The sequence below is a fragment of the Lichenostomus cassidix genome, chromosome 7 (genome assembly GCF_008360975.1).
Source record: "Lichenostomus cassidix isolate B80296 chromosome 7, HeHo_3.0, whole genome shotgun sequence".
Lineage (NCBI taxonomy): Eukaryota > Metazoa > Chordata > Aves > Passeriformes > Meliphagidae > Lichenostomus > Lichenostomus cassidix.
In genome coordinates this window covers 11,888,962-11,900,229 of record NC_139488.1, presented here as the reverse complement: position 1 = coordinate 11,900,229, position 11,268 = coordinate 11,888,962, and the positions used below count along the sequence as shown (strand labels likewise).

Here is an 11,268-nt window from a genome sequence, read left to right as displayed (position 1 = left end):
TAGAACATTATCTATCTAGTGGTACTTTGAGAGTCAAGGACTGATTAGATATTTTAAGAACAGTTTGAGTCTCCTTGTTGCACTTACCCAGCTGGCACGTGTGCATGTGTATCTCCTCCAAGGAGCCTTGATCTGTGTGAGGGAGGCTTGTTAGGGACAACTCATAAACCACAACTGCCCCTCCGGATCTTGTTCTTTGTTTCACTGTGCCTCTTCAATGCAGCAGTGACAGCAATAGAACAACTTTATAGCATCCGCCTTTGTTTCTTTTTGCCCCGTAAGTGGTCTCTTTTACCACAACTTCTAAGATGCAGAAGTCCTGAAGAGTTAAAGCATTTAGAGCTGGAGCTTTAGTTTTTATTTCATCCACTCTTACTTTTTTAGAGTTAAGGAATTGATAAAAAGAAAAAAACCCACTGTAATCTATTTAAGTTTCCCCCAGCAGTTGTGTGGTTTGATTTCAAACAACAGACCTTTTGATATAATAATTTTGATGCTGGAGATTTCTGCGCCTTAAATCAGTTTCAAAACTTACATTTAATAAAAAGACAGTGGAACACCCTACACAACTCTATACAGAAATGAAGTAGAGGTTCAGTATGTAGAACAGAAGTACAACCCTTGCTGTATTAGAACATGTGATCAGACAAGACCATCAGAACAAGAAGTGAAATAACAACTGCAACTTCATGCTTAGGAACGAGTGTATTGAGTAGAAACAAAGGGGAGAATTGAACAGCATCAGTGGCTTATTAACAAAGCAGAGTCAAAAGTCATCCTTGCGACTACCCCTCTGTGCTTTGTAGATATGAACATCCTTACTGGAATCATAATGGACTTCATATACAGAGAAACGGTCTCTCAGCATTTTCAAGAACTTGAGATCCCGGTCATAGCGGATACGACAGGAAAGAAGAATCACAGTTTGGTCTGAGCACAGGTGCTCCAGTGTCTGAAGCAGTTCTGCAAATGTTTCTTCCAGATAAACAATGTCTGCACCCAGGATGAAGTCAAATGCTCCCGGAGGGAAGTTATCCAGGTCTTTTCCCCATGTCAGCTCCTTCACCACAGCTCTGGGACGTAGTTCAGGGGGCAAGTTTGCCTGCACGTTTGATTCCAGGAACTCCAGTGCTGCCGCCCTGTCTGTGATGGTAACACGGGCACCTAAGGGGGACAGGAGGACATGGCTCATCAGTCTGTGCCCCTCAATACAGCACGTGGAACACAATGCTCAAACTCCAGCAGGCTCCTTAGTTCTTGTTAAACATTAACAGCTCCCCTGAGCAGCCTGATTAAAAACAAACAAGAGAACAAAACAAGCAAGACCCCCATCTACAGACATCCTACTCTTCATCATTACTTAAGAATATAAAGTGTACTCTATGTGAAGATTAAGTCTGGTAGGGAAAAAAAATATGTTTTCTGGTGCTCTTTTTTAATGCATGAAAGTCAAGGAGTTACTTTTGGCCTTTCCACATGTGACAGAAGAATAAATTACAGCAGTTGTTACAATTAACCTGCTCCAATTCCATGTTTTTCTGTAGGAGAGAGGCAGCTAGAAAGCCTCTTTCGCAGGTCAGACAAAAGTTAAGCCTGTGTGATTTTTCATGGCATAACTATATTTTGTTAAATTGTTTTGTTTCTATTATTTCAATAGACACCTTTAACAGCTACAAGAGCTTTGAATTACAAAGTTAACCTGGGAGAGGTAGCACAGATTTAACATACTACCCAGCTCCTGTTTCAGCCACAGACAGATCACTGGCAAATCCCTTCATTTCTCCATGCCCTGGCTTCCCTGTCTGCAAGATGGGCTAATGCAAGGCTTATGCAAGCTCAGAGAGTGGTTTCTGTCTGTAGCTTTATCTGCATCCCAGGACAAGTGGAAGACAGGAAGTGCAGCATTTGTTCCCTGGGGAGGAATAGCTGCAGAGCTGAAAGCTGCCGAGCTGCCTGCCATGGTAACAGGCGTCAGCCTGAACAGGGTCCCGCCATAAAGTAAACTGCAGTGGCACCATCACTGCAACAAATATCTCAGCAGGCCCTCAAGGCTAACAAGGAAGGAAGATGACTCAGAGAAGAACCATCACAGTTCACATATGCAGCTTTGGTCCTCACTTCCATAGCAGGCATGTACATGTAAAAGTTGTAAATGGCATAACTGTACATTACAGTTGTAAATGGCTTTCAACAAGACAACAAAAAAGCCCTTACCTAGTAACGTGACCACTATTCCCAGCAATCCAGTTCCAGCTCCCAGCTCGATCACAGACCGATCCCTGAGATCAATGCCTTCCATCTCCAGATAAGCACACAGGACAACAGCCTAAGCCAAGAGACAAGGGCAATTAATCACAGGGCTCATTTCAGTCATACCCTGAGCACAGGGTTTCTGGTTTAACCTGAAAATTGAGTCAGGTGCTTCAGATCTGCAGCAAGACTTTGTTAAGCCCTTCTCTGCTTCCTGTGTGCACATGTAGTCTTTTTATGCATTTTATGGAAGACTTACTGGCAAGAGGAAAAAAGAACCACAGAGGTTACAACTTGGATGTGGTAACTGCTCCATGAATCCCCAAACATAACAGGAGGTAGAAAGAGTTGTGTTTGGAGAGGAAAAGCTAAGGGACTGTCAAACACTAGTGAATGAACACGGTATTGCAAAAGTCCAGAATAAGGTTTCATAGTATCTTGTATTTCAAAAACCTTCTGCACAACACTGGCATGCTGTCAGGAAGGACACGGGAAAGTAAAGTAGTAACACTTCTAGCTGGTTGTATCTAGCATGTTACATGTTATATAGATCTTGGTAAGGACCTCTCCCCACAGCAAGTTCTGTCAAAGTTGATGTCCAGAAAGGTGAGCAGCCCTGTACACCAATTCATTTAAGAAGTTTGCTAAAAATGCTACGCTTATTCTCTTAAACTAGAAATAAAAGTGCAATGTGTGTGTACACTGAGATCCAAACCAATGGGAAGCCCTTGGATTCCTACAGTGATGCTGTGAGTGACTGCCCTGCAGCCTTGGACCCACAACAAACCCCTGGGTTTTGGACGGTTCTTATCGCCAAGATAAAGTCTATCACCAGTCCTGCTTGAGGCTACAAGCAGTAGGCTACATGCTGTGCTCTGAAGGGTGCCAAGCTAACATCACCAGCCACTGTAAAGAAAGAGGTGAGACTTATCCAGAATATTTCCTACATTAGGCACTGGCCGTGAAGTGTTTAGGTGAGTTTTCCCTTGCGGTCCTGCAGGAGGATCTCTTATGGGGGAAGAGGGAAAAGCAAAGCAGAATTCAGTATTTTCTTTTCTAACATTAAAAAAAAAAAATTAAAAGCCTTCCCTATATAGTTCAACGTTAAATAATTTTCTACGGTGAATGTGAAAACTCGGCAAGAGTCACAGGAAGGCACCGAGCGCAGAAAGCCTCCGCTAGCCACAAACACCTACCGCGTCCCAGACCACGGCCGCCACCCCCAGCCGCCGCCAGTCCTGCTGCAGGCGGATGGTGCGGCTGGCGAAGCGGAAGGTGGCCGAAGGGCTGTGCAGCTGCCGCGCTGCCCAGCCGCCTCCCTCCTCGTAAGGCACCAAGGCCATCCCGCCGCCGGCCGCCGCAGCCCCAGGCCCCGGCTCTTCGCGCCTTCGGCCGCCGGCTGGGCCCTGCCCGAGCTCCGCGCCGCTCCGCACGGCGGGCAGCGAACGGCCCGGGACGGCCGCGGGCACAGCCCCGATCCTCGCCCGGGCCCGGCCCTCCCGCTCCGCCCGCGCCGCAGCCCCGCAGCCGCCGCACAGCGCCCGGCCCGGCCCCCGGCGCTGCAGCCAGGGGCGGGCGCGGCCTCTCCGCACCGCCCGAGCGGGACGGCGGCGCTCAGCGGCCGCGCCGGGGTGCTGACATCCCGGCTACGGAGGGCTGGGCTGGGCTGGAAGGTCACCGGAGCGGCGGGAGCGGGGCCCAAGGCGGCAGGCGAGGCTGTCCCGGGGCGGTGGCGGGCCCGGCAGCGCGGGGAAGGGGAAGGGCCGAGCCCACGCCCGAAGGCGGGAGGGCCCGGGCGGCCCGCAGGGAGAGGCCGCGCTCTGCATCCTGCGGGAGGCTGGGCCCGGAGCGGCTCCTCGCCTGCTCACAGCCCCTGCCACGCGAAAAGGTGCTGGGGAAAGGCCCCACGCCCTGTGGGACATTGTTAGCTGTCGCCACAGCCTCCATGGTGCTAGCCTCTGGCTTTTGCGTCGGGGGTGTTTGAAGTCAGTGCGCAGGAAAGGCCTTTGTCCAGCCCACCAGCCTCGTCCTCCGTTACTGGAGAACGCGGAGAGCATTATCTCTGCAGTGCTCCTCACAGACTGGAAAAGGCCCCTCTGTCGCTGCCTAACCAGCGCAGGAACACAGCAGTTGTGCATGTCTCTGTCGAGCACTGCCCAAGGCAGCACAGCCAGAGCTGCTCTCGGCTGGCAGTGTGGTGGAAACGCTGCTCGGCGCTGTGTGAGCATGGGCTTCTCTTCACCTTTGGCTCCATTTAATCTCTTGTTTGGCAAAACAACACAGTGCTCCTCTCCTGTGCTACTTGAACTAGCTCCAAAGACTCCTAAAGGCCATGGGAGAGCCGGCAGCTCTCCTGCTCTGGCTGCTGGAGGCACTGCTGCGGGTCCCACACAGAACGGCGTGGTGCCTACAGCCACACTGCTCAGCCCTGAGAGGAGCACGGGGCAGCAAGGGCAGCGGACACATCTTCTCTGCCCCTCTAGTGGCTCTGTGCCCTGACAGCTCCCGGTGACACCACCGGTGGGGCAAGGCCGGCCCCTCCAAGCTGGGGACAGAGTAACCAGCTCCGGAATACATCCCTTCTCTTTCCCACAGGGACCAGCAAATCTCTCTGGCAGACAAAGGCAAATGTGGTTACATCGAAAAGCTGTCACTTTCAACAGTGGGTCAAGATTCATGAAAACCTGTGGAGGATCATTATAGTTTGCACAGGGGGTGCAAAAAATAAAGCTTTTTTTTAGGGTTCTGCTACTGTAGGAGAATGGAACCCAAAATTTTACTCGCCCCAAACCAGTCCATACTTGCCTTGTGGCAACTCAGACCTCTTCCCATAAACATGCCAGAACAGGTGTGATGATTCAGTTTTCTGTGGTTTTATGTCCTAAAGTGCTGGTCCCTTGCCACTATTCCTGCTTTTGAGGGTTTGAAATTGCTTGTGCTATTATCTTGATTATTTTTTAAATTATTTATATAGGCAGTGTGGGAAAAGCAATGAGAGTGATTACAGTGGAAAATGAGAACTCTGTTTGAACGAGTTTTTGAGTCACTTACACTGTGCTTAAACTACACCATGAGGCAAATAGAGGGGAAACTCCCAAACGGCACAAAGCTTTCACCTCTACCTCCTGAACCACTTGCCGACCCTGGGTTCTCCAACCAAAATGTAAAGGAGTGTGGCAGGCCTCCAGTGCTCCCAGCTGCCTCCTTTCTGTCCCCAGATGAGTTTTCTTCCCCTGCAGTATTTCATAAGATCAAGTGTCTAGCAGAATAGCAACTAGAGTAAAAAAAGACTGCATGTGGAAATGTATTGTTCCCAAAGATGATAATGCAGTGAGTGCTTTTATCCCAATAATGTGATTTTGTTAGTCAGATATCCCTGAATATCTCTGGAGTGCAGCAGGTTTTCTACCAATCCTGCCATGCTTGCCAGAAGTATTTACCCTTCTTCCCTGATAAAGTTACTCTGGCACTGACTTCCATGAGCCTTAGACAGGAGATCAGAAACTATTTTATGGATCATAACTGGATAGTGAAGCTATCAAAGGAGAAGCAAGTCCACTAGAAGGTTAGTAAGGGCCCTGATTCCACATATTTATTCTGAGCCTATATTTGCCTTGTCTTCCCCTTTCCATATCCATTTTCTAAGAAGATGAAGTACCTGGGTATTATAGTGACAGAGAGGGACACTTGGTTTTTTTCTACCTTTCCTGACAGTAAAAGAATAAGGAAAACACAACAACACAGACTTATGGCTCAAACAGATGCCTAGAGCTGAAATGCTTTTCTCCCAGCAGGCCTAAAGCTCAGCACAGCAGTGAAGTGGTGAAAATGTAGCCTGGTTTGTCTTTTGAGCACTGCAGAGGGCTGTAAGGACACCTGAGCTGCAGGCAATCTTGCAAAGTAGGAAAGAGCTGATTTTAAGGTAAGCAAGAATGATGTAAAGTGTGAAGAAACACCGATTAAAGTCCATTCTTACCTCATTCAACTACTTGATAGAGCAGGCATAACATAGCAAATTATGAGTAAATCCTGCCACCTCAGATTTGGGTAAGCTGCTCGGGGTAATTAAGAAAAAGTATTTAAGTGCAATGGTCCTTGTAATACTTAAAAGATCAAAGAACAAAGCAGGTAAGATAGAAATGAGTACAAATTATTTTGAATCTGTACCAATATAACACTCTCTCTGAAATCTTCTCTTTGCTGCTTAGTATGTAAAATCCTCTCTTAGAAATGAATGTGACAGTTCTTGTGATACTTCTGCAGACACTGTGGATGCACTGCATGTCTGCGCATGGATTTTGGAGACATCCGTAATGGGAAAATACTGCATCTCTCACACAGTCTCTGGTTACCAAGGCAAAGGCAGGTATAAATAGAAACAATCTGATTTTTTTTTTTAACTCTATCTAGAAACCTGTGTTGTTGATAACCCTCTGACAGCAACGCCTTATTCCAAATGGTTCTGTTCTACATTTGTGTGGAAACTTCTGGTTTAAGCCTTTCCTATCTAAGTAAACAGCAGCTACTTCTGGTTGTCATTCCACTGAAATATGAAAATTGAGTTGGAAGTAAAGTTTGGACAAATATCTGTTTTGCTAAGAGCTTTCATCAATCAAATGAACAAGAGCTAACACAAAGCTTGGAGGAAAACCCAGAAAAGAAAGTGGTCTTTCTCCCTAAATATCACTGTAAGTGGCCATTCAAATGCCTAGCACTGAAATGATTTAACATGTTTTGCATTTTCATCTTCACCAGTAGAAGAATCTTCCAGATTCTCCACACCAATAAAATAGATGGGGTGGTGAATCACTTGCTGTTCAGTACAAAGGAATAAAGCAGAGATTAATTTGGTTGATGACAGCTTGCAGTTGCAGAATCAAGCCTCTTGAAGTGATTTGGATCCTTTGAAACCGATGGAATGAAAGAACTTAAGTTTCTGCAGAAACTGGTAGGTTATCAGTAGACCTTACAACTTTCTGCTTCTACAAAATCCTTGCAAAAAGTGTGAAATATTGAAATAAATGCATGATGTGATCTAGTGTGTAATTTCCTTTACACACAGAGTTACATTAAACAGTGGAAGTAATGATCAAAAATATGAAGATGTATCATTTTGTAAGTGCTTGAGCTGAAACACAGGAAGTTTCTGGAACCTCTGAAGAGGGAATTGTTCCCATCAGTAATATTACATTCATGCCTTCAACCTTGCATCTTGATAAACTCACACATAATCACCACGTTTATTAAAGTGTCTTGTTACAGAAATATCACTTAGCTTTTAGTAGAATTATATGACTGAGCTCTCAAAGGCCTTGCAGGTCTGAAAGCTGACATTGTTCTGAAGTTTTAATTAAAGACCAAAAAGCAAACAGGGTAAGCTCTTCTTCAGAACCAACCACTGGATTTCCAGCTGCATTTCATTTGCTGGAAACCTCCTCCCAGATGTTCGCAGACCTACAGCCTTACCCACATCTCCAGCTGCTGAACTTCCAGGCCCACGAGATGCCACGTGTCAGGTCTTGGGATGGAAGAGTCCATAACCCACAGAGCAAGACTGACACATGAGCAGTGGGTGCACCCTGGGAAAGGCTGCTCCAGCACTGCCCCCGGGAGCATAGGGCTGTGGTGGGGAAGTGGAGCAGACATGGGGCAGGGAAAATACTGCAAAAACCTCCATTTTGTGGGGTCTGAGTATGATCTAGAGGCTTAACATTAGGTTGCCAAATTTATGATGTGCTCTATAGGTGCAACTGGAGAGGAAATTACAGTGCAAGCAATGCACTGTACTATTTTAAAACTAGTTAACAATTAATTTTAAACTATTTAAAAACAATTATATGGGCAGGCAGACAACAGCTATAGCATTCATATAGATGCAGAGGCATCTGCCTCAATGCAGATGTTACCCTTTTAAAAGAAGCAAGAGTCCAAGCATATGAAAAATGTGGGCAGTTTTAGTGTTATTTCTAATGGTATTGTCAGCGTTCCTCTTTGTGAGTCCTTGGAAAGAAAATCCTTCAGACAATGGAGAAGATGGAAGAATTGAGTCTAAGCAATTTCAGGTACCTTAAAACTATCAGAGAGGGCCCCTTAGCACCACCTTCCAGGCTTTGGTGGCCCAAAGTTGGAATTAAAACTGCAGAAGTTTACCCTAAACAAACTTGCTGCAGGACTTACACATGCACAGTTAGACTTTCCTGAATAAACTCACTATTCATGTTAATGTTTGTGTTAAAATACTGAAAAGCCTTTTCCTTTTTCTTCTCCACGTAAGAAATTTGTATCCATAAGCTGCAGTAACAGCTATTTCTAATACTTGATAAATTAAAGTGGTGGTTCTGCCAGCCCAAAGTACAGTTTTTCAGGCCTTCATTTTGGCTGCAGCACATCTCAAATTTTCTTCTCAGGTACTAAGCCTCCATTAGCTCTAACTTAGTCTTTGATAACTGTCAAGCTGGTTTTATTTTACCTTAAGACAAAATGAAGGTAGGAGCAGAAAAGTGAAGCAAGATAAAGAAAGGTTTACTCCTACATGCTTGTGCTGTTGGTATCCCTGCAGCGATCCAGATGCTCGCATGCCAGCCAAGCAGCCTCTGCATTGCCTGTAATGACACCTTAGATTGCAGCAAAGGCAAAAGGAGGGATTTAATCAATGATAGCAGCACTGCAGTCTGTCCTTATGCTATGAAACACAGGCTCCCCAGCTCTGGTTTGCTTGTATGCACCGCTAGTCAATGTATTACAGGACATTTAATAGTGTGTGAAACTTTAGGGCTACAAAAAATCCACCTTGTGTGTTCTGAATAACCTCACTGGTTACTCTTCTCCCCAAGCATTGGAATATTCTATTTCTCTAACTACTGTTTTGCTCCGGGATTTTTCCCTTAAATGGCTGTAGTCTTATGTTACTTGTCAGCTTCAAAAGACATCACACATGCAACATTTTTGTCCTGTCAGCTGGTAGTGGTTTTCAAAACAGGATGCCTATTTTTCCCCCCATTATTTGCAAGTGAGACACAGAAGTCTGAGCTTTTGTTTTCAGTTGGCTATACAGGTTCAACCTGGTGATTCATTCTTCCTGCAGCTACATTTCCAGGAAAAGACAAAGCCCTGGCTCTTCTCCAAGTTATCCAAGTAAAATCAGAAAGCACTCTTTCTCCCACAGATGGGACACTTTCTAAGAAGGGAGAAATTGAACAAAACACATCCCAGAGGTAGTGTCACCACCACCCTGCTGACAGGCAAGGAGGTGCATGGCCTTGGAAAGGCCTGTGTAGTACCAAGTCAGGGTGAAGATAATAGCAGAGTTTACCGGATTTAAGATTCTTGGCCCTGTGAAGCACAACCAAGTGTGTGCAAGGAGCCATTCTCCATTTCTGGGACTGATGGTGACTGTGAAGCTGGATGGCTTACAGAAAATCCTGCAATTTCATTTCAAGCCTTTTAGAAGACTCTCATCTTCTTGTTGCAGTTGGTATGGACAAGAACATACACTTGGAGTTGGGAATTTTTCAAGAGTTATTACTCATAGACAAGCTGGTAACTTTGGTTTCAGACATCTCCTCGTAGGAATACTGCTGCTCACAGATGAAGAGAAGCCTGGTTTTTCATCATGAAGCAAAGGACTACAGGGTTGTGTGGTTGTGAATGCAAGTGCTGAGATTTCAGAGAGGGTGTTAAATAAAATCTGCACAACTCTGCCCACAAGGAGCCATCACAGGAAATGTAAAGACTTGTCTGAGAAGTGGGGTTCCTTTGAACGCAAGCAGACAGCGGCTCACACGTACTGAGCAAATGGGCCAAGTAAAGAGGCAGAATTACCTCCCCCTGTAAGCCCACAAGCCAAAACACAGCTGGTAGCACTAATATTAGTCCTGTCAAGCCTGGCAGTCTTCATTTGTTATGCACCCTGCAAATAATTATACATATAGTTAAGCTTATAGCTCAGAAGCTGCATTTAGTAGTTGGCAGGGCGTCCTCCTCACTGGTATTGCTCCTCTGACCTCATTAGACTAACATGAGGAGCAAGTCTGGTCCTTTGTATTTTCAGAATAAACCATAGGTCTTTCTAACCTCTGCATATCAGGAACAGAGGTCACTAGTTGTCACTGTTGTCACAATCTGATTTGGGGTTTGTTTCAAGGTGCTGTCTGACCTTCCTTAAAGACTGTGTGGAGTTCTCCTGAAGTTTGCAGCAACTTCCCCAGAGGGCTTAAATTAGGACTCGTTTCCCACATTTTTGAAAGTTGCTTTCCCTTTTGTGAAAATTAAAGCATGAGGAGGGGCTTGCTGCCCACTGGGTGCCCTGCTCAGAGACGAGGGGTGGTAATTGAGAGTCCCATGGTACAGACCTATCTTTCTGGAGCAGGAAGAAAAGAGGTTGAATCTCAGCAGTCCGTAGTAAGCTATTTTCAGCTCAGGCATTCATTATTGCCACGATCTGCCATCCAAAATGCCTGCTTATGCAAAATGTGGAACTAGGTATGTGCTGCCCATTGTACATCAAAGTAATTGATTTTTGTAATAATGGAAAGTGTCTGATGATTCACTGGGGTAAATCAAGCAAAACAGTAGAAAGACGAGACAGAAAATAGGAAGAGAACCAGGACCAGTAATAAATCATGATAGAGGGTATTCAGTGTATTGCTATAGCAGTAAGTCAGTAGAGTGTTAAGCTGCATAAATAAAAGATAATGTGTTTCATTTCTGCAGGGTGTTGCTCAGACTACACCTATTAACAGGATCACCTAGTTCTGCAGAAAATACACACAGCAACAGGTTTTGTCATATTATCCGGACAAATCAGATCTGTATTAAGATTTTAAGAGTTACTTTGCCAAAATGGAGCAGGAAATGAATATTCCTCATCACTGCAGCTAAAGGAAAACATGCACAGATATGGAAAATTACTCTTTACTGGTGTACTGAGGTATGTGGAAGCGGAAGCTTAACTTCTCCTGGAATGACATGGAGGTGGGACTGTTTGCTATTTCTGTGACTTCCAGGGATTAAACTCAG

At 45.4% G+C, this 11,268-nt stretch overlaps 1 protein-coding gene across 1 annotated transcript; it reads right to left on the bottom strand.

Annotated features, from left to right (window-relative positions):
- Nucleotides 1-518: 518 nt before the first annotated feature.
- On the bottom strand, nt 519-3,726 carry METTL21A (methyltransferase 21A, HSPA lysine). The gene is made up of 3 exons (XM_085066205.1): nt 3,447-3,726; nt 2,215-2,326; nt 519-1,164 (listed from the first exon to the last, which is right to left on the bottom strand). The coding sequence occupies exons 1-3, from the start codon at nt 3,591-3,593 to the stop codon at nt 767-769; spliced, it is 657 nt and encodes a 218-aa protein (XP_084922331.1). The 5' UTR covers nt 3,594-3,726; the 3' UTR covers nt 519-766.
- Nucleotides 3,727-11,268: the final 7,542 nt, after the last annotated feature.